The sequence below is a fragment of the Cucurbita maxima genome, unplaced genomic scaffold, assembly GCF_002738345.1.
Source record: "Cucurbita maxima cultivar Rimu unplaced genomic scaffold, Cmax_1.0 Cma_Scf00016, whole genome shotgun sequence".
NCBI lineage: Eukaryota > Viridiplantae > Streptophyta > Magnoliopsida > Cucurbitales > Cucurbitaceae > Cucurbita > Cucurbita maxima.
Genome location: NW_019272032.1, coordinates 3,600,196 through 3,622,073, shown reverse-complemented (window position 1 = coordinate 3,622,073; position 21,878 = coordinate 3,600,196). Strand labels below are relative to the sequence as shown.

Sequence of the window (21,878 nt, the reverse complement as noted above, 5' to 3'; positions counted from 1 at the left end):
TCTAAAAGGGGTACACACCGAGCGGTGTACCAACAAAGATTCTAAGCCCGGAATGACTTTTGAAATTAGTACTCGTAAAATCTTTATATCAAAAAAACTAAATTCTTCTCCCCCACTCAGATATTATATTAGAGAGTTTGAAAGAAAAAAAAAATGGAACACCCAAACTGTTGATATTATATTAGAGAACTTCAAAACGGATTCTCACTTTTCCTTGGCCTTTTGGTACATCAAAAACCTTACGAACTTTACATTATTAGAAAGCAAAGGGTACCCCATAAACAAAGGCCTTCGTAGCTTTTGTCCTTAACAAAAGCCCACACATAAACAAAGAGAAAGTGATAATATATACATGCATGGCTATGCATGGGAAGATGGCCCATAGTCCTCCAATTCAACCCCCTGCTCAGCCAACCTCTTGTCCTTGTACACATACCACTTTGCACAAAACAAAAACACCACCAAATTCAACACACTCAAAATTGCCAATAGCCAATAGAAATCATAGAGCTTCCCTGCATTCAGGTTGTCTGGAATCCATGGCTTCCCATTTTCTGTCACTTTTCCCACAATTGTAACCAGCAATGAGCTAAAGAAAAACCCTAAAGAAAGTGTGCTCAAGAACAGCCCTGTGCTCATTGTCTTCATTCCTTTAGGACACTCCCTTAGGAAGAAATCCAATTGCCCCATGTACGTGAATGCCTCACCTACAAACATCAACAAAATTTAACCTTTTAACATCAAAGCTAAAAACTTTAAGCAAGGGCTGCCAATTCCTCCCTTCTTCACTCACCTGATCCCACTATTAAAAATTGTGGCGACAACCAAAACACACTCAATGGCACCTCCGCCAGCGGCTTGTCCACCAATCCATGTGCCTCCACCACCCTCAGTCGCTTTATCTCCGTCAGCGCGGCAGCGATCATGGCAATTATGGATAGAACCAAGCCGACCCCGACACGCTGCAGCGGAGAGAGACCTTGTGGGTTCTTCAAAACCCTCGACGCTACTGGGACGATGAATCGGTCGTAGATCGGGACTGTTAAGAGGATGCTGGCAACGAAGAAGGCAGTGAGGGAGGCTGCTGGAATCTCGAAGGATTTTCCGATGTGTCGGTTCATGGTGGTGGCTTGTGACACTGAAAACGTGGTCATTTGGGCATAGACTGTCCAGAAAATAATGGTGGTTGCCCAAATTGGTAACATTCGAAGAACTAATTTAACTTCCTCAATGTCTGTTAGGGTTGATAACGTCCACTTGTTCACTACATTGCCAACATTTTCTTCGTCCTTGATCGCCGCCTTATCCAGAAACCTGCCCCAAAAAACAAAACATCCGATTATCTTGGAAATTTAGCTCAAATTGGAACTTGGGTTGGATCAAAGTTTGAAACTTTTTTCAAACCCATGAGACAAAAATAAGAATTTGAATTAAAAATGGGAAATTCAAAGCAGAAATTTGTGTTTGTTCTTGGAAAAGAGACAAGCAGCGTGTGAGACTCCCAATTCCATTTCATTTCTTAATTTTGATTCTTTTTCACAACTTGCAGACTCAATCAATTTAATAATATAATAATATTATTATTATAGAAAATATTTTTTGTCATAAGCTTGTCTGCTTGAATTATTTTGGGTAATATATGGTTGGAAAATGTATTGGAAATGGACTAAACTATGTAATAATTGTCACTTCCATAATGTTTAGAAGTAATATGATTTGAATATGTTTATCATATTATACCAACTATATTGACTATATTACTAATATTGATTGTAGCATTAAACTTTATTCAATGGTTAAAATACGTAGAAAAACCAACCTGAATTGCTTGGAGCGAGGAAGTTTCTGCTTCTTCTTCCCAGATCCATCCACAGCGTCTTCGATTTCAAACAACGACGACGAATCCGATGGCAAATCCAACTTCCTCTTCTTCCATGCAGTGACGAACACAGCGGCGATCTGTGTCAACGGGCTACCGGCCAATTTCTTGAACCGGTAGCGTCGAGTCCCCATCAGGAAGATAGCCAATCCTAACACAATGGCACAAGCACATATCCCATATCCCCATTGCCTGCCCCAGTTGTCTTGAATGTAAACAAGGACTGTCACAGCTGCAAGCGACCCAAGGCTTATCAAGAAGAAGAACCAGTTGAAGAAGTTGGACATTTTTATTCTCTCCTCTTTGTCTGTTTCGATAAATTGATCGGAACCGAACCCCGATACGCTCGATTTTAGGCCACCGGTGCCGAGCGCCGTTAAGTATAATGCTGCGTGGAGAATTGCTAGCTGCTTGCTGTCAGCTGGAATGCACGGGGTGGTTGATAACGCCGGCGAACATTTTGGTGGTCGGAGACTTGGAATTATGGTGGAAATTGTCAAGAGAGTTACACCCTAATGCAATAAAATTTTGATTTAAGCTTATTTAATTTACCACTAATTAATTAAATAATTCTCAAGATAATAATAAAGTAATTAATGATCGATATAATCTTACCATTGCTTGAACAGTTGCGAAAATCGAAATCGTCAAATACCTTTTATAAGAATATAGATCAAACCCATTAGAATTAAATAAACAAAATAAAATAAAATTTATTAAAATTTTATAAATGTTGAATGAATAAGCACAAAAATATGGTAGAAAAAATTAAATTTTTTTGGATGTATTAAATCAAATTTAAGAAACATCCATTACCGGCCGAGAAAAGTGTCGGCGACAAAACCACCGAAGAGACAGAGCATGAAGGAGGTTCCGAGGAAGTTGGTGACATCGTTGGCGGCGGCAGCATTGCCCAGATGCATTGTGTCGGTCATATATGTCACCAAGTTCACTGCGATCCCCAGCGTCGTCATCCTCTCCACTGCCTCCGGCCCTAGAATCATGGCAGCGGCTGCCCAGCCACCGGTTTTGGCTTTGATGGCGGGCTTGCCGGTGTAGTCCCATGCATCTGGGACAGTTTTATCTTGATCCATTTGGGGGAGGACGCTCATGGTGAGGGTTTTGAGGTGAAGAAATAAAAGTATGGGAATGGTATGTGGCGCAGTGGATGAAGATTCTGCAAGGGCCCTGCAGGGTTTTTATAGTCCCAACTTCATATGCCTTCGCATTCAATACCCAAATATTCAATTATATTCAATTATATTCAATCATATTCAATTGTATTCTATTGTATTTGAAGTTTTCAAGTTTTCTATTTTTGTTGATTTTTATGTTTAATGATAATTTTGAGGGCTTTGTGTGGGGATTATACTTTAAATGGGTTGTTTATTCCAATGAACCCAAGTATGAAATCACATAAATATGTAGGACAGCTTTGTGAAATGGATTTTGGATAACAATGTAGTTTCAGTTAACTAAAACAAACCCATTAAGTTTTTGTGGGATACATCACACTCCTTAATAGACAATGTTTTAAAATCGTGACACTGATAGCGTAAGGCTCTTACAAGCGATATCAAAGCTAGACACTGAACAGTGTGTTAGCGAGGACGTTAGTCTCTAAGGGGTAGATTGTGAGATCTCACATTAGTGAGAACGAATAACAAAGCATTTCTTCTTGAGTTGTGAAAACCTCTCTCTAATTAACATCTCTGGTGAATTTAAACATATGATCAGATTCAATTATTGGGTTTTACTTGGCATTTTTTAATGTTTTAATTGAATATTTTTAATTAATATAAAACTAAATTTGGAGTAGTTTCTTGAATAAGGTGATTTCATTGAGAGACAAGTAAACCCAATTAATTAGGAACACAATTACCTTCCCTCTTGAGTTACAAGACATCACTACATGGGATGGGATACAACGTTGACCTTTACAAATTAAACCATCCAATTTTAAAAAGTTTTTAAAATATTTTCCATATTTTTTAAAAATGTTAAAATAAGGTCACTAATAACAGGTCACATTTAATTTCCAATGAGACTAATTAAGACTAATATTGTTAATTATAACTTTCATCCAAATTAATATATATATATATATATATACTTTTTTTTTTTGGGATTTTAGAGACTGAATTTCTTAGGCACCTTTAATTTATACGGTTTTTTTTTTTTAATTTAATAAATTGATTTTTGTTGGATGTTGGTTCGGTTCAATGAATAGAAAACTAAAAACCAAGACGACACATCGACCAAGCTGCCCAACTCTCTCTTTCTTATCCAAAGCGAACGACACGTATTTGGACTCAGTGAGTTAGGTCGGCTGAAAATATATATGAATAATAATAATACCACATTATTAATTTAAAGGAAATAAACGAAAAACAATCAAGAGATTGTCAATATTTGAAAAATAAGTTGACTTTCTGGGTTATGCACATATCCGCCATTGCAATAGTTTTTTTATATCATTTATTACAATGATAAATATATATATATATATAATCACCTGCGTTTTTGTTGGATTTTATTTATTTTTTTCTATATATTAAAATTTAACTCGCAATTGGGTATGATATAATTTAAAATGTCAATATTTTAAGATTTGGTATCAAAATTTGCATACCATACTCTCGTATATTTAACTATATCTCTAATGATTAAAATAACAGAATTTATCGTATAAGAAGTAATTTTATACAAATATTAAAAAAAAAAAATAAAAAAAATAGAAAAATGCATATATGGTATAGAAAATTATTGAGTATTTAATAATTCATAATAATAAATGGTTAGTGATGGATTAATTTGTAAGAAAAGAGAGAATTATATAATAACTTAACATAGGATGTGTATTAAGGGGAGGGGTTGATATGGACTCACATTAGGAACTTTATTTGGCCTTTTTTTGTTTTGCCTCTCTTTGTGCTCTCAATTTGTGTTTACTTAGTTGACTAAAAAATAATTTATTTATTTATTATATAAGGTCCAATTTTTAAGTCTCATTACTATATAATAATAAGCATGCCGTAAAATAATAATAACAATAATAAATAAATAAATGAAAGTCTCGAGCATATTCTATTATCTAAAACATTGACATCATCGTATTTCCACACGCATTTAATTTGTAAAACATTGATATCATTGTTGAAAACAACACATCGAACTCTTTTAATCTATTCGTTTCATTAAAGAAAAATAAAATAAACCCGAACGAAAGAAGGACATATATCATTAAACTAAGCATGAAACAGAGAAAAATGGGTCCATATGAAGAAGAGAATTTCTTGGTAATCTTTCATGTGCTCCAAGAGCCACCTCCCTAAACTAGAAACAAAGTCAAAGGTTGACCACTGCAAGCCAATGGGCTCCATTGATTTGGCCCCTAAGAGACCCTTTTTTCATCATAGAAGAGAGATAATAAATTAAGAACTAACTAAGGCAGCCGATGGAGACAACATTGCCACTTGTGCTTATGTTAGTTGCCTATTGGTTGGGCTCTTTAATTTGTATAATATATAATTTATGGGTATATCAACATTTTGAAATTATGTTAGCCACACACATAAAAAATATCAAAATTTGTTCATAGCATGCACATATGATATGGTTGGCAAGTTCTTCGTCAAAGGGAGAGGCGATTATAAGTTATAGTGATGAGACGCTTAGTTTAAATTATGAGTCAAAAAGAGCTCAAACACACTGCTAGCACGTATTATCCTCTTTAGCCCGTCATGTATCGTTGTCGGTCTCACGATTTTAAAACGCTTATATTAGGAAGAGGTTTTCACATCCTTATAAAGAATGTTTTATTCCCACACTTTCTTTACAACGTATGTATAAATTAAACCTATTTGAAAGGCCAATGATAATAAGTTGGGTTTGGCTCTTGATATTCTATTTATCCAATTTCAATATCATTCCTTTTAATTGCTATCAACATGATGTACTACTATATAGATTATAAATAATTATTAAAAATTATAATGGGAAGTCAAAGTAACACTAAATTAATAAAACTATGTAGAAGAAGAAACTTAATTAGAAAAATGATGGAATTAAAGATGGTTATAAGGTAATGTATTCAATTCAAATGGAAAAAAAAAGAGGATTTGTAAATAAAAAATTTGCAATGATTGAAGATTAATTAGTGCATTAATATGATTAGTTAATAATTGAGTTCATAATAAGAGTTTGGAGGAGGGATAAGGAGTAATGCCTATACACGATTTCAAGATGTGCTGGAAATGGATAAGCCCTACGCTTTAGGGTCACTTGAGTTCTTTATTATTATTATTTTATTCTTTTTTATAGCCTTGAGACTTAGGTTTAGGGTTATGTGACATCATAACGATATGATTCCAATTTATTTGTATGCCCTTATTATTTAATTTATAAATTTTTAATTTTGTATATTTATAAAATTTAAAGTATTCATTTATTTTAGCCACTCTAAAGCCCAAATGAGAATTGAACTGGGTTTACAATTGGGCCGAAACTATAACATGGTTGACTTAGTTCAGCCCAACAGTTTCAGCTTCATCGGCCCGAGAATCTTCGTAACGGTCGTGACGTCATATATATATTTTTTTTTATTTCAGTTGAAATAGCTAAAATCATTTTTACATAAATAATTAAATGATTGTAATATTCACAATACAAAAGATTTAGCCAAAATAATAATATGCAAATTAACATAAATTTTGGAAATTAAAATAGGTAGTTATAAATGTTGTAAAATAAAAATAATAAGGAAGGTATTTAGATAATAAGAAATAATAATAATAATAATCTTAAGCAGCCATTGACAAGAACAACTGGCGGGTCCCCGACAAATTTTATTAAAACGACGTGGTTTTGGTCGGTGAGAAATTAAATAGAAATGATAAAATGTTAACTTTTGGGAATCTTTGGATGCTACATTACTTGTCTAATATCGCCACGTGCATTGTTAATTATTGTTCTACCTCATAATTTCTTCTCACATGTCACATGCTATACTTTTAATGATTTATTAATATTAATAATAACTACGTGATTACCGATCTTAACTTCATAACAACTATGGTCTTTTGTGTTTTAATTAAGAAAAATAGTACTGAGTGATGTATTCATTTTTCATAATTATTTTCAAATATAGTAATAATTATGAAAAACATATTATTTTTACTTCTTGTAATTTAATTAATATAATGTCTAATTTGGAATCTTAAGTTAATTCTTCCCAAATCTACCTGGCAAATTATGATGTATATGTTTCTCCAACATAATTATTCATTGGTTCACGGGATGGGCTTCCCTTCCAATTTAAAATTTATGTGGCTCTCAAACTTGTAATATAAAATTATTCAAACTTATATTTACTCATTATTATATTTTGGTTCTTTTATTGGTTTCTTTCCCATTTCTCACGGACTCGAGATATCACACTTCATCCTCTTGGGAGCTCAACATCTTCTTTGTCACACTACTTGGAATCTAGTTTTAATACCATTTGTAATACTTCAAGCCCACCGGTAACAAATATTATTTATTTTGGCCCATTATGGAGAGAAATTCATCATCCTTGCTAGCACACCGTCTAGTACCTAGCTCTTATATCATTTGTAATAATCTAATGCTAGGTCAAAGGAGAAGTTTCCGTAACTGAACCAGAAAGTCACTAGAAACCAAAAGAAATGAGATTAATATTGGTGAGGATTTTTTGCATTCCCATGTTATTGAAAAAGCACCAAAAACATTGCCTAAAACTTCCAAGCATCTTCAAAGCTGCCAGCTAAAATCCCAAGAGGCCACACATGGGTTATTGATTCATATTATTCCTTCCCTCAACACTATAAAACCCCCACCCAACCCCTTCCCTTTCTCCCACCACCAATCCCTCTCTAAGCCAAACCCCTTCAACTTTCACACACACACACACAAACACCCAAATGGCTTCCAAAGCTACAGCCTCCTTTGCCTTCCTCCTCTCCCTCAACCTCCTCTTCTTCTCCCTTGTCTCAGCCTGCAACAACTGCTATGTCCCAGCCCCTGTCCCTCCCAAGCCCAAGCCATGCCCTCCCACCACAAAGCCCAGCCCTTCCTCCAGCTATGGAAAGTGCCCAAGGGATACCCTCAAACTCGGCGTATGCGCCAAGTTGCTGGGTGGCCTCGTCGACGTTAACCTTGGCAAGCCCCCTGTGACCCCATGCTGCACCCTCATCGAAGGCCTTGCTGATCTCGAAGCTGCTGTCTGCCTTTGCACTGCTATTAAGGCTAGCGTTTTGGGTATCAACCTTAACATCCCGGTCTCCCTCAGCCTGCTCCTTAATGTGTGCAGCAAGAACGTCCCCAAGGGATTCCAGTGCTGATTTTGATCAGTCCCATTTGTGCTCTTCGTGAAATTATCTATCAGTGTGTGTGTCTTTTGAAGCTTCGTTGCATGTTTTAGAATTTATTACAAATTATTATTGGTTGTTTAATTTGGTTCTTTTGGTTATTGGTGGTTGTAATTTTCAATATTTGAAATTGAACGATCTTATCTCATTTCTTTTTCTTGAGATTAGGGTTTCTGAATCACTAATATTGTTAATCAAGGCATTGATTTGTGTTAAGCTAAGATTAATTATAGTAACCATTTAGAACCCATTTGAAAAAAGAGGATGAAAAACGAATCCATTCATTAATTACTGTGAACTTTGTCTTTTACTTCTTTTACCAGAGTGAAAAGGAAGTGCAGGTGATAGTTAAAATAATAATAAAATTGTGTAAAATAAATAAGTAGGTTTCTGACATGTCGACAATTGGCAGACCGACGTGTAGTTTTGTGATGGAGGGCATGGGCAATGCCTTGGTCTGCATGCATGCAGGTGTGTGATGTACACAGACATCCAGGATCATAATTTTGTCGGACATTCAAATCTTCCGCTCTCTTATTTATTTATTTATTTTAATTTTTGAACTGATTCAATGGATACTTTTAAAAGATTGTTGGGACTAAATTTATAGAGAAATTTTAAGATTTATTAAAAATGAGATTTTAAAACTGTAACACGATTTAAACTACACCGTTAGCAATTCATCTTCTCCGGGCCACAACGTCCTTCTAGCACACTTATCTCACAATTCACTTCATTTCTATACTTTTATAAGCAATGTTTCGTTTTTTTATCCAACTGAGGTGTGATCTTACAATCTATTGTACTTAACGAGTCAAAATAGATAATACTTATTAGCGATGGCTTGAACTGTTCCATTTAGACATTAAAAAGGGTATAAATGGGATGAATTGAGAGGTTTAATTTAATAGGTAATCAATCATATGGGCACATATAATAAATGTATGAAATCAGGATCACCCGTGAACTTGTTTTGGCTTTTTGCTAAACAAATAATCTTATTTAATTAATAATGATCTTTCTTTAATTATTTTTATTTTGTTTTTTCAATTTGATCTGTGTGGATCGCACTCACCAATCTGTTTGTTCATATTTGACTTCATTCATTTGCATTTCACATTTATAATTATTTCTTTTAAATGATAAATTTTAATTTATTTATTTTCAATCGATTTTAAAATTATTTTTATATGAAAAAGCACAATATTGATATTATGAATTTGAAATTGAGGCTTATTTATAATGGGGAAAGTTGAGGATATACGAAACCTACTAATAAATTTAAGCAAAAAAATAAAAACTTTAACTAAAAATCCCACCGACTTTTTTTTTGGGAAATTGATATATATTTAAGAAGTTAGGTCAAGGTATTGAATAAGCACAAAAACGAATGCTTTGATAATCTCATAAATTCGTAAATGTAAAAATACACAATAATCGAGGTTTGAAATTTAAATTTAAATATAGTATTTTAAAAAGTTAGAATTTAATCTTTACAGGGAACAAATGCATAGACAAGTGAGTTCGGATTGTGGTCCGTAGCGCGTTCAACCTTAAATCAAAATGCCCACTCCATTTTCGACATTAGATTTGCAAGTTTGAGTATTTATGAATTCGATAACTAATACTTACAACTAATACTTATATGAATAGAAGTCAAAAAAAGACAAATTTATATCCCACTAGTTTATTGCTTGTGACTGAACAGTTTGTTTACAATATTTTTAGAATTCATTTTTGTTTTCAATTTTCTTGGAATCCAAAAATAAAAGTATTATTATGATATTAACTAAGTTGTCCTAATTAATTTGAACCCTAGATTTGAAAATGAATGTTTGAATGGGTATAAGCTGAGAAACCTGACACCATGTCATGTGAGAATATAACATAGTAATATATGAAGTAGGGTTTTATTAAAGTAAAACATAACAATAATTAAAATCTATGTAATGACCTACACGTTCATAATCCATGGTTAGCACAACAACCCATCAAAATATATCATCAAAAACATTCATATCATCATCCATGGTTAGCAAGTGCTGAAGTTTTCAAATCCCCAACTCCGATTGCACCTGCAAGATGGTGTTGGCCGAGTCCTGCAGCCGCCGCATCTCCTCCGTGGTTAGATGCACATTGGTAATACCCATTACTCCGCCTCTCCCTAGCCGTGCGGGCAGGCTGAGGAACAGGTCGTCACCATCAATGCCGTAGAACCCTTTTGCCAGGACGGATACAGGGTGGATCCTCTGCTGGTCTCGAAGGAGTGATCGGGCAAGGCTTGCCACGGAGTACCCGATCGCCCACGACGTGTAGCCCTTTAGGCGTATTACTTCATACGCCCCCTCTATCACCTCTTTGTGGATGTTCTCTAATGTTTCCTTCTCGTACGCAATTTGTTGGTTCTTTAGAAAGCTTAGTATTGGCACCCCACCCACGCTTATGCTCGACCATAGCGCCACAGAGCTGTCGCCGTGCTCCCCCACTATGTATGCCTTCAAACATATATGAGATCCCTTTTTCTTAGCTTCGTGATCTAAATATCAATGCTAGTTTGTAGAAATTCATCTACTGTTTCAACTGAAGGTTTTTGAATTATCGAGTATGAGTTGCCAGAAATATGAATTTCACTTCCCAAATTTCATGGAAGTTAGTAGAAATATCGAATTCATTTTCCTCAACTTCTCCCACGGATTTCTTCAATGTCAAGCTTACTACCAGCCATATTTTACATCAATCAACCAAAAACGATCAAATCAAAACTACTTCAACAACAGAAAACCAACAATAAGGCACTAATCGATTCAAAAAGGTTGAAGAAATGTTGATCGGAAAACTGACCTGAACATCCTGAGCGTTGACGTCGAGATGATCGGCAATGAGAAACCTAAACCTAGACGAGTCCAGATTCGTTCCTGATCCAATAACTCGATTCGAGGGAAAACCAGAGAGCTTCCAAGCAACATAGGTCAAAACATCCACCGGATTCGAAACGATCAACAATTTCGTATCGGGAGAGTACTGAACAAGCGGTGGAACTATTTTCTGAAATAGAGCAACGTTCCTCTGCAGGAGATTCAACCTAGATTCGCCGGCGATCTGGCGAGCGCCGGCTGTGACAATGCAGAGATCGGATCCAGCGGTGATAGAGTAGTCGGTGGAGGCACTGATTTTGGTGCGGGGGAGGAAGGCGGCGGCGTGTTGGAGGTCGAGCATTTCGCCGCGGAGCTTGTCAGGCTTGGCGTCGACGAGGACGAGTTCATCGACCAAATCTTGAGTGAGGATGGTCTGAGCGATGGCCATGCCGACGTTACCAGCGCCAATAACAGAGATTTTAGTGTTGCCCTTGGAGGTCGACGGAGGAGAGGCGTCGGGGATGGGCTTGAAGAAGGCCTGTGAAAGGTCGAGGCCGCCGGGACCCAAGGCGGATGCTGACGGACTCTTCTGCATTGTGAAAAGGTATGGGGACTGTGATTGGCGGTGCTACTGTTGCAGAGAAGTTGGCGAATCTGAAGTGGGCGATTGCGTAGAGGGGATGAAGAAGAAGAAGTATCAACGTTTGGGAAAGTTGAAGAACAGTCTCTCCCAGATTTTTCAACGCTCTATCAAAATATTCTTTTGGAGTTGGTGGTTTCACTTTTGATTCATTAGATTGGCTCCTGGTGTGGGTCGCACTCATTATTTTTAGTAAATTTTCCATCCACCTTTTCTTGGATTCAATAATTTATACATACCAATGGCGGTGACCATAAATCTTATCACAATTTCATACAAATAAAATATTTTCAACCATTTTATTATATTTATTAATTTTAAGAGAAGAAACACCCCCACATAAAAAAAAGAAGGGGAAACGGAGTTACAAAGCCAATATTTGAAGCAGAAATTTTTATTCATTATGTAGAGCTGTACATGATATCACTTGCCAGAATCCTTGAACTGGAAGAACAAGCAGGAAATGGAAGAGGCAGAGAGAGCAGAAGAAGAATGAGAGCAATCAGGTCTCTACCACCCAAATGTGTTTTCTCCACTGTAACTTACATACAGAAATCCATCTTCGTCCTTCTTCTCTTCATATATTGCAGACATGATTGCTCCTTAGGATGGAGAAAAGAAATGATTTGCTTGGCAAAGTTGGATAATAACAAGTTCTAAAGATCTTGATTCTTGCGTTTCATACTCGTGTTTTAAGCTTTGGTTGCAAAAACCGATATAATCATAAGACGTTGTCCACAGAACTTTACTAATAATTTTCGAAACCTCTTAAACGAACTTGTTTATGAGATGAACTTTCATTTTCAAAACTGGTCCTAAACATGTCCTACATACATTATAAACAAAAAGGGTGTACCTGTAGGAGGGAGGACGTTGTCCACAAATATAAATATTGCTTTCTCTGGGCTCAATTTGATTCTTTTACGGATGACATAAACAAACTGTCCCACGGTAAGGTCCGCTGGAACTAGGTACCTGCAGTCATTGGGTCAAAGTCTTAGCCCCAGAAAGATAAAGAAGTAGAAGGCATTGTGAACTGCCAATTTTCCACTCTCTCCTTGATGATTCATATGCATAAAGGAATTGACAACAAACAAAGCTATGAGAAAAAACGAACACATAATTTTAAAAAGTAAATAAAGCCCCTGTTGAGGATTGTTGGAAGAGTAGTCCTACATCGGCTAATTAAGGGGTTTATCACGAGTTTATAAGTAAGAAATACATCTCCATTAGTATGAAGCCTTTAGGAGAAGCCAAAAGCAAAGTCATGAGGACTTAGCTCAAAGTGGACAATATCATACCATTATGGTGGTTTGTGATTGTATATGTGTGTATATTCAGCTCATCAACCATCAAATCAAAAAGAGAAAATTAACTTAAAATGCAGTCATTGAACAAAAATTCCAAAACAGAAGCAAGAAAGTTCAAGTTCATCAGCTAACAATAGCTATATAACACTTTCTTTGATGAAGAGAAATAGACACAGAATACTGTACCAGAAGATATCTTTTCAAAATTAACTTCGTCTTTGATATAATATAAAAGAAAGATAAATACAACAGATGGCCGAAATAAAGAAATGTAACAAATGTATAATATTATTGGTGATTCTTACTTCTTCTTATCAATGCTGGGGATGTCACTATTCTCTGCCTTCTCCACGATAACCTTGAAACCATAAAACAAAAATTATAAACAAGCAGTAACCGATAGAATGTTCGAACAAAATATAACAGATGAACTTCCTTTATTTTGAAACATTTCATTCTTAAAACACACTTCCCTCTGCTTATTAACACTATAAACAACCCATTGCCAAACCAGTAACATTACAATTGAATGTGTCCAGTACCCAGGTTTTGGGGAAGAAATCAAAGAACATTATCAATAACTGATTGCTTCCTTGCCAAATGACAGACAGAAAAAGGATGCGGACACCAGATGATAGTTAAAGAATCAGAACAAATTTGAGTACTTGAGAATGAGAAGTTTAATAAAGAACATCAAAGCTTTGACAAAACAATATCTGAACATCAAGTTGACGGTGATAGCCAATAGCCAATCAAATGAAGGTTATAAAATAAAATCATTTCTTACTGGAATTCTATCGGTGTATTTCTCCCTAATCCTTGCAGCCTCAGCTTTTCTTTTTTCTGGTAAAACAAACAAGGAAATGGTATAAGTTCTTGTCTTACAAAAAGGATTTGATTAAATCTCTAGGGAAAAAGAAAAGCATATTATTGAAGACTACCAAGATCATTCTCTTGCTTGAAGTAGCTCTTAGCCATCAGTCCTGAAATTACAATCCACGAAAGTCAGACTCGTTTAATTTTACAAGAAGCAACCACAGAATTTATGAAAATCTTGGAAAAGCAGCAAGCAAGGCAAAAAATATGTACATTACAAACAATCCCCAACATTAACAAGCTAAAAACTCGCACTGTTAATGCGATAAACATAATCGTGACAGACAAAATAGCCTTAACAATTTAAGTTAAAACCACCAAGAATTTCACTACTCCGCTAAATTCGACAGCCCAACAAACTTTTACAACTCTCCCGATCAACAAACAACAAGAAAAGAAACCAATAATACGAAATTAAACTCAAGGAGTCGAATTCAAACATTCAATCAACGAATAACGAAATAGAAACTCGGCAGATTGTCAAGTAACCATGGAATTAAGAGAAGAACTAACGAATATAACCAACGATCATCAAGGGGAAAAGAACAAACCTAGAAGGGAGTTGAGCAAACTTAATCGATGATCGAAGCCAGGTGAGAGTTAGAAACGGAGCCGAATATCTCGGAAATGGTTTCCGGGCGAGAATTTTGGGAATGGAGATTGGAGTGAATAACAGATAAAAGAGAGGGAGAGAGAAGCCTTCACGGTGGCGTTGCTTCGGTGTTCAATAAATGTTTTATATTTTTAAAAGCATTCATCCGATTGTGATATGCCACTATTATTCATAATATTCCTCACTTATAAATTTATAATCATTTCTTAAATTAGTCGATATGAAACTTTCATCATCTAATAAAATGATCAAATTAAAACAATTAAAAACATATATTATTTTGCAAATTTTCAGAGCAGTCGTTCACACGTTCTCAGTCGAATATAAATGTAAATTAATTGTGATTTGGTCATTCATGGTCTATAAATGGTGAAAAATAAATATTGCATGATATTTATAATTATGTGAATAAATATTGGTATGAAAAATAAAGTTCGGTAACAATAAATACAAATACTTTTTAATGTTTTTATTTTTACTAATTGTCACATATTTGGAATTTTAAAATTTAAAATGCAATGAAGTCAACATTAATAAAATAGTTAAAGAAGAAGACTTTTTTTATTTTACTCTTCCAAATTTCGTGTGTATGTGCATCATTATATATGCATACCACAAAATAATAATAATAAATATTAGTTAATTGAGAAAATAAGGTTAAATTATAAACAGGGGAATATTATATAATTTTTTTAAGTTAGAATTTGATAAAATCTCGTTGACTATCTAAAAGAATTTTAGCAAAAGCGACATATTTTCAAAAATTAATTATTTCAAACTAATTCAATAAATTTTGTAAAAAATAATAAATGAACTATTTTTCTATTTTCTAAAAAAATGTAATAAAAGCCGTAATGTAAATGATCGCCTAGATCATAAGCTTTTTGGACGGTCGGATTTGCGTGGTAATCTCTGGTGGGACCGGTTCCACCTCCTAATTCTTCCAGCAATTTATGGTTAAATTCATTTGTTATATATACTTATATTTTATTTAGCAGCCGTTTGATAATTTTTAAATTTTTAAAATTAGGTTTATAAATACTATTTATTTTCATTGTGTTATTTATTTTTTTAACTAAGTTTTAAAAAACCAAAGTAGATTTTAAAAAATTGTTTTTATTTATAAAATTTAGCTAAAGATTTAATTATTTTTGTGACTAAATCAAATGTTTGTCACGTGCGAATTCTCCCTCCATCGTCATAAGATTTACGGTTTACGGGAGACGGGAGTTTGGTTAATGCTTTTGGAAGTTCTGAAAGGGCTGAAATCGGAGCACCGCGAAAACGAGGGGAAAAAATGGGCAGTAGAACAAATTTCTACAAGAATCCTTCCATCTCCTACAAGAAGGACTTGAATCTCTCCTCCGCTCTTCAAAACCTAAGAGGTAACTATTCTTATTCATCTTGTTTTCTCCTCCGACTCTTGTTTGATTGTCGACGAAAGCAGAAACAAGTATCACATTCAGTAATTTGGCTCCTGAAGCTACTTCTCTTCTTCGATTGGGAGTTCTGTTTCTTCAGCTCAAGTCTTAAAGCAATTAGATTAGAGAATTTGGAACAGCTTAATCTGTTGGTTTCTTCTTTGATTGTCATGATTGCTTATGTTACTCAGATTGCTTAGGTTGTTCTGTTTTTCAATTTAGCATATAATATTGCTATTGGCAATGCTCCTCCGACCGATGATCAACCATCTCCTGTGGCGAAGAAGAATGAGAACCGTAAACGCCTCCGCCGGGAGACAGAATTATCAGGTAATCCTAAATATGATGTTGGAAGCAGTGACGGGCCTATGTCTCATCAAGATTATATTGAAAAGAGAAGGTAACCTCAAATGTTTAATCAGTGATTTCTATTTTTTCAAGGCACGAGAGTTTTTCTTGCAGATAATTTATTGGTGTTGTGTAGTCATGCTATTGAAACGTAATTTTGATTTTTTCAAATGATGATAGGAAAGAAGCTAATAGACCTCAACCTTATGAGACGCTTTCGGAAGATGTTTTGGTAATTGAGTGTTTTGGGTTTCAGTTCATTGAGAATTTACCTTTGAATGTCGCTTGAAATTTTTGTTTCTGTGGCAGGGAACTTCAAGCTTCGGCTTGAACTTGGTAGGATATGAAAGTAAGCTTTTTTGGCATTTTGGTGTTAGTTCTGCTTCTTTTGCATTATATTGCTAGTTCTTTACTCGATCATAGGTTGTATAAGATTACTGGGGTTTGTTACTCGGGCCATCAAGCTTTAACTATTTGATGTTGTCTTCGTATTTTTTCGAGAAAGTTGTAGCATTAATGGAGCCACATAGCATTTAATTATTTCCTGTTATTGATGATTTTCAAATGGCCACGCTTCCATCTTACATCAAAAGTAACATCTATCATTGTCACCTGATCTGTTTGATGTTTCAAAAAATTTCTTACCCATGGATACACATTCTCATGAAAGATTGTACTTCTCATTCTGATAGATCAAATTCATCAAAGGATTGACGTTATGTGAATCCTAAATTTGAATACTCATATTTCTTTCTTTTATTATTATAGCCATACGGTAATCTTTGTTTGATAATGTTTCTTGTTTGAACTATTAAACTCATTATTTTCTGATATGGTGGACTATTAATCTCTATTATTTGAAAGAAAGATGTAAAGCTGGTACCGCTTTCAAATATTTCTTTCCAATTTTCTCTTCGTGCTTCATGTAATAGGTTTTATGGGAACAAATTTTGTTTTCAAATCTCAATGTGGTCTACTTTCTAACCTTTTTGGAAGGAAAATTTTCGTTACCAACTTTATGTGAAACTGACATTTATGTTGATTTATTGCCCACAATTTAATCTTATCTCATTTTACATGTTCATTAGGTGATGAGAGCACGTCTTCGGAAAGTGCAGTAAAGCCAGATCATCAAAATTCCAGTTTGTTCTTGGACACAACTATCTCTTTTAAGTAATTGATCTGGGGTTGTATAGGTTATTATTGTCACGGTGACTAGCTCAGTGGCTTAACATCAATACATTTCCAGTCTTAATTTTTAATTCATTTAATTTCCCAAAGTTCATCTTTAATACACCTAAATTTGCATGACAGCAGAACTAGTAAGTCATTGCATTTGGAATCTAATCCAGTCGTTTTTAGGTCTCTTGAATGAGTTTGAGGAAGTTGAGGGAAAAACTGAGCAACGTTTTGCCATTGCGGGAGAACCTGTTTGTGTAGTATGTGGTAGATATGGAGAATACATATGCAATGAAGTAAGATGTGAACAATTGATTCAATGCTTTCACTCACTATTGATTTGACCCATCCTAAGCCATTATGCACGATCATTTTGATAGACCAATGATGACATCTGCAGCATGGAGTGCAAATTTAAGCTTTTGGAAATTCTTAAAAGGAGTGAGGTATTTTTGCCCACCTTTATTTGTGATGCTAAACGATAGTGTTATGTCTAATGATTCTGACACTTATTTTTTCTTTTTTTACAGGAGTCCTCAAATTGTGAAGTGAAAGATGTTGCATTACCAGAAACCAAGTATATCCTTCCCTCCCCAGAGTTTGGGGAGGACACCTGGGATTATAAGAACCATCGCTGGTCCAAAACAAAATCCAATCTTTGTACTTATGAATGGTAAATTCTCTGCCATAGCTTTGATAAGTATGATCATCATTTAGCACTTGCACTATCAATATTATTGTAAGAGGAAATTGACACGAATGTTTCTGATATTTGGTATAATTTTTCACTTATTTTTTGCATATAGTTAAGAGCTTTATTTCTAATAAATGTAAGTACAGAACTAAATATATATAATTTGGGGAGTCATGATAAAGTTTTCTAGCTCTTTTGGATGGCCACTCTTAACTTCTTGTACTTCCAAACAGCTGGAAATGTCAAAAGCCGGGGCACCTTGCCGAAGATTGTTTGGTGAGAACCAGTAACCAGGTTTGTTATCATATTGTAACTCATCTAACAATAATTGAGTTTCCAAGTCCTTTTGGGGCCTAAATTTCCTGGGTGGTTAGTAATGCTTGGCCAATGACTTATCCTTGTTTGTTTATCTAGGTAATGCAACAAAAGACTTTCAATACTGTACCTAGCGATCTCATTGGACTATATAAAAGGTCAGGAAGATGCTAACTGTCCTTGTTTTCTGTTTCTACTAGTTATCATTGGGACTAGTCCCTAGTTGTCGTCTGCTATAAAATGTCTATAATTTGATGTAATTGCATTTTATATGTTGAAATGTTATATCTTTATTTTTCTGGGATTATAAATCTTTACATTTTTTTAAAGTTTATTTTATAACTAGAATAAAAATTCTTTATATTAAAAGAGGAAATAATAAATGTGTTCTATTTTTTCCACTGAGTCAGAAATTATATTATAAATATCACTTCCACTTTCTTGAACTTTTGATAGTTATATTCTATCAGTCAAAAGAAAAAGGGTTTGGTAGGAAAGAGTCAAGGTTTAAAATGTAGTGTAAGATATAGTTGTAAGCAGAATTTCGTTTGAATGGATTAATAGAAATATTGGATGGATTTACATTGTGTGTGTGGATTGTTTAGTAAAGTATATGTGAAATCTCATTCACTTTGCATATAATATAGAAGAAAAGGTTGTACTAATGAGAAATTGGTGTGATTGGAATGCTTTGTGTCTGTAGATGTTACCAGATAGGAAAGAATTTGTCAAATTCACTGTGCAACGAATGCAGCTGTTCGTTTAGTTTGGCAACGTGCCTTGATTGTAGTACTGTATACTGTGACAGGTAATCACTTTCATGCATTTATTTACTGCGTTTGTATGTTTAGGATGGATATTTAGATAGATAATTTTCAGTCTTATGTCTAGCTATTTTCTTCTCCACTGACGTTCTGACGTTCTGAACTTAAATTTGGAGAAAGAATTCTAATATATCAAATAAATAATGAATATCATAAAGTATGTCAGTGGGAATCGGATGTATTAAAAATCTAAGTTTTAAATCAGGGTGGGTCCATTTGCATGTGCATATAATTGCAAGGTATTTCTGGTCATCTATTCACGGTTTTGATCACCGATGTTTTGTATGTAAGTTGGATTGGATGCTCATGATATTAAAAAAATCATTTCTATAATATTGATTTTTTTTTTCTAATTTTCAGAAAGAAAGTGCCCTAGTAGTTAGAGTGAAATTCTTCTCAATAAGGAATCATGTTATTGTGGAATGTATGTTATTGATGAATAATTTTGTCTTAGTGACTGGTCAACTTTTTTGTTCTGGTGTCTCTTACTAGTGTCAATTATGTGTTTCGCTCAGAAAGTGATTTGGAAGCTTTTATATTTACAGTGCAGGTCATTTAAACGAGCATATCCACAGACACCCAACTCATGGACTATATTACTCGCATAAACTCAAACGTCTTGTAAGTGTACAAGGCGTCAGTATCTACCACGTTTTCTGTGTATAATATTGTAGGAGTTTTCTGTTGATAAGTTCACCTTATCCTTTAATGAGATTAAATCATTAACCAATGGTAATACTTAGCTGTACATTTTAGAAGAAATTTTTTCTGCATAAGTTCACCTTGTCTACTTTCCTCATGTTGTGAAGGGAATTGTTTCTTTCTCATGCTTTGGGTGACTGTTAATCTATTTTAAACGTAGATACACCTGTGTGCTACAATTGTGTATGCAGCAAATGTCATCAAGCTGATATTTTATCGACAATTTTAAGTGATGCTAAATCATTTTCGTCATAGGTAAAATGCTGCAAATCGACATGCAGGGTGACCGACATCAAGGATCTTCTGGTGTGCCATTACTGTTTTGATAAAGCTTTTGACAAGTTCTATGATATGTATACTGCATCTTGGTATGTATGTATTTTATTATAAATTAAGATGTCTCAAGTTTAAGTTGAGATCACTTCGAAAGATGTACTTTGTCACAAGTTTTTTATTTTGAAATTGAAAGCTGTGAAACTCTCATGTGAAAATGACACTTAACCTACTATGAGAACTATATCGTATTGTTTTTGTTTCTTTTTTCTTGTTGATTGTATTTGAACTTTGTATTTGCTAAATGCAGGAACGGAGCTGGACTTTCTATCATATCCGGTTCCATTTGCTGCGAAGATCACTTTGCGTGGTAAATATCCCAATATTTCCCTTCTTTTTCCTTCATCATTTTCTTTGGCATTTCTTTTTCATGCCCTCTCCACTTCCCTACTTAGTCTCGTCCAAATCAATCACTTTCTACAAACCGCCTCGAGATGCTTGTCCCTTGTCTTCATAATTAAAACAAAAGCCCAAAGTTTCTGAATTTATAGGGATTAAATCCCTCTGGATATAGCTCTACTCTACTAATTTGGCTTCTGTATTGTATTGCTGAAATGCTAGGCATCGCATGAACTGTTTCAACGCAGATGTAGAGGACGCTGCCTATATCGTCAATAGAAACACTAAAAGTGGAAAGTCGGCTTCCGTTAGCGACTTTATTTTTTGAGACATCAAGAGTTCAAGCAACTGTACGTGTACCATTTTTTACCTTTCCTCGTAGATATTCATATCCCTTAGTTTCAGGGCAAGAAAATCCCAATTTTGTACTTAAGCTAAAAGATCTACCTTCAAGCCCCATCTTTTATGTGAATAGTCTGGAAAGAAACGTGTACTTAAATTTTAAGCTGATTTATTTGATTGTCTTTTTAAATTTTAAGTACAACAATTATAATAGTAATTATTACCTAGAATGATGTAAATTAGGGAGGGAAAGAACAATTTTTATCCTTGAACTTGGTAAGGTGTATCGATTTTGCACCTTAAACTTTGACAAATGTTATAATCTTCGTTACAATTTTTTGTTTAAGTAGTAATTATTAAGGGTCTACTCATGTGTCTTCAATAATTCGTAAACCATGAACATATACGGACTATTAATGGGTACTTGAAGATTTTACATTGTTAGACAAATTAACAAAAAATGAGGCAACGCGAACTATTTAATGGTTGGTTCGTGCAAGATCTCAGGAAAAATTTCGGTCATAAAAGCTCTGTTGTGCCGCAAGATTCAGTTCTTACTAGCTAGCTATAGGATGCTTATAAGGCAATAGTTTATATTCGTGTACAGGGGTTTGTATCTAAGTGGAATTGGATTCAAGTTTGTCGAAAATTATGACTTTTATCAATGTTATTACAGGTCAGTGCGAAAACACGTTGTGGGCCTGTAAAGAACGCAGTCAAACGCCCAAGCTCGATGGCTCGTAACAGTTTTACTGAACCGATCCGTCTATGGGCTAAAATGCTATTTGTTCAAACTACATAATCGTACGGTAGATACTC

General features: G+C 34.6%; 5 protein-coding genes across 8 annotated transcripts; 2 read left to right on the top strand and 3 right to left on the bottom strand.

Moving 5' to 3' along the window:
* Positions 1-154: 154 nt before the first annotated feature.
* Positions 155-3,034, bottom strand: LOC111490988 (protein NRT1/ PTR FAMILY 6.3-like). Its single transcript, XM_023139689.1, has 5 exons — positions 2,696-3,034; positions 2,495-2,534; positions 1,820-2,391; positions 794-1,314; positions 155-707 (listed from the first exon to the last, which is right to left on the bottom strand). The coding sequence occupies exons 1-5, from the start codon at positions 2,989-2,991 to the stop codon at positions 361-363; spliced, it is 1,776 nt and encodes a 591-aa protein (XP_022995457.1). The 5' UTR covers positions 2,992-3,034; the 3' UTR covers positions 155-360.
* A 4,705-nt stretch (positions 3,035-7,739) lies between these two features.
* On the top strand, positions 7,740-8,352 carry LOC111490990 (14 kDa proline-rich protein DC2.15-like). Its single transcript, XM_023139692.1, has one exon. The coding sequence runs from the start codon at positions 7,822-7,824 to the stop codon at positions 8,239-8,241; it is 420 nt and encodes a 139-aa protein (XP_022995460.1). The 5' UTR covers positions 7,740-7,821; the 3' UTR covers positions 8,242-8,352.
* A 1,823-nt stretch (positions 8,353-10,175) lies between these two features.
* Positions 10,176-11,939, bottom strand: LOC111491257 (L-lactate dehydrogenase A-like). Its single transcript, XM_023140083.1, has 2 exons — positions 11,110-11,939; positions 10,176-10,763 (listed from the first exon to the last, which is right to left on the bottom strand). Exons 1-2 carry the CDS (start codon positions 11,716-11,718, stop codon positions 10,320-10,322), a joined length of 1,053 nt encoding a protein of 350 aa, XP_022995851.1. The 5' UTR covers positions 11,719-11,939; the 3' UTR covers positions 10,176-10,319.
* A 188-nt stretch (positions 11,940-12,127) lies between these two features.
* LOC111491258 (autophagy-related protein 8f-like) lies at positions 12,128-14,687 on the bottom strand. 3 transcript variants are annotated; one of them, XM_023140084.1, is made up of 6 exons: positions 14,501-14,686; positions 14,015-14,056; positions 13,861-13,916; positions 13,379-13,431; positions 12,620-12,738; positions 12,128-12,365 (listed from the first exon to the last, which is right to left on the bottom strand). In XM_023140084.1, exons 2-6 carry the CDS (start codon positions 14,049-14,051, stop codon positions 12,274-12,276), a joined length of 357 nt encoding a protein of 118 aa, XP_022995852.1. In that variant the 5' UTR covers positions 14,052-14,056; positions 14,501-14,686; the 3' UTR covers positions 12,128-12,273. The 3 variants fall into 3 exon arrangements, with proteins under 3 accessions (XP_022995852.1, XP_022995853.1, XP_022995854.1); XM_023140086.1 differs by lacking the exon at positions 12,128-12,365 and adding an exon at positions 12,437-12,460 and having other exon boundaries at positions 14,501-14,687; XM_023140085.1 differs by lacking the exons at positions 13,861-13,916; positions 14,015-14,056; positions 14,501-14,686 and adding an exon at positions 13,616-13,781.
* Positions 14,688-15,762: 1,075 nt separating this feature from the next.
* Positions 15,763-21,392, top strand: LOC111491515. 2 transcript variants are annotated; one of them, XM_023140456.1, is made up of 15 exons: positions 15,763-15,947; positions 16,206-16,383; positions 16,512-16,563; positions 16,641-16,680; positions 17,420-17,473; positions 17,694-17,806; positions 17,891-17,956; positions 18,041-18,183; positions 18,438-18,498; positions 18,619-18,677; positions 19,223-19,327; positions 19,889-19,964; positions 20,301-20,413; positions 20,629-20,688; positions 20,940-21,392. In XM_023140456.1, exons 1-15 carry the CDS (start codon positions 15,860-15,862, stop codon positions 21,043-21,045), a joined length of 1,314 nt encoding a protein of 437 aa, XP_022996224.1. In that variant the 5' UTR covers positions 15,763-15,859; the 3' UTR covers positions 21,046-21,392. The 2 variants fall into 2 exon arrangements, with proteins under 2 accessions (XP_022996224.1, XP_022996225.1); XM_023140457.1 differs by having other exon boundaries at positions 15,857-15,947; positions 16,184-16,383.
* The last annotated feature ends 486 nt before the right edge of the window (positions 21,393-21,878 follow it).

Coding starts and splice junctions, on each gene's coding strand:
- LOC111491258 (XM_023140084.1), bottom strand. CDS start 14,051: ATGGCTAAGAGCTACTTCAAGCAAGAGAATGATCTTG. Junction 12,739..13,378: donor CCCAGCATTGATAAGAAGAA/GTAAGAATCACC, acceptor CAATGACTGCAG/GTACCTAGTTCCAGCGGACC. Junction 12,366..12,619: donor CAACGTCCTCCCTCCTACAG/GTACACCCTTTT, acceptor CTCCATCCTAAG/GAGCAATCATGTCTGCAATA.
- LOC111491257 (XM_023140083.1), bottom strand. CDS start 11,718: ATGCAGAAGAGTCCGTCAGCATCCGCCTTGGGTCCCGGCGGCCTCGAC. Junction 10,764..11,109: donor TCAACGCTCAGGATGTTCAG/GTCAGTTTTCCG, acceptor ATATGTTTGAAG/GCATACATAGTGGGGGAGCA.
- LOC111491515 (XM_023140456.1), top strand. CDS start 15,860: ATGGGCAGTAGAACAAATTTCTACAAGAATCCTTCCATCTCCTACAAG. Junction 16,384..16,511: donor GATTATATTGAAAAGAGAAG/GTAACCTCAAAT, acceptor AAATGATGATAG/GAAAGAAGCTAATAGACCTC. Junction 18,499..18,618: donor TGGTGAGAACCAGTAACCAG/GTTTGTTATCAT, acceptor TTGTTTATCTAG/GTAATGCAACAAAAGACTTT.
- LOC111490988 (XM_023139689.1), bottom strand. CDS start 2,991: ATGAGCGTCCTCCCCCAAATGGATCAAGATAAAACTGTCCCAGATGCA. Junction 2,392..2,494: donor TCGCAACTGTTCAAGCAATG/GTAAGATTATAT, acceptor TTATTGCATTAG/GGTGTAACTCTCTTGACAAT. Junction 1,315..1,819: donor CCTCGCTCCAAGCAATTCAG/GTTGGTTTTTCT, acceptor TTTTTGGGGCAG/GTTTCTGGATAAGGCGGCGA.
- LOC111490990 (XM_023139692.1), top strand. CDS start 7,822: ATGGCTTCCAAAGCTACAGCCTCCTTTGCCTTCCTCCTCTCCCTCAAC.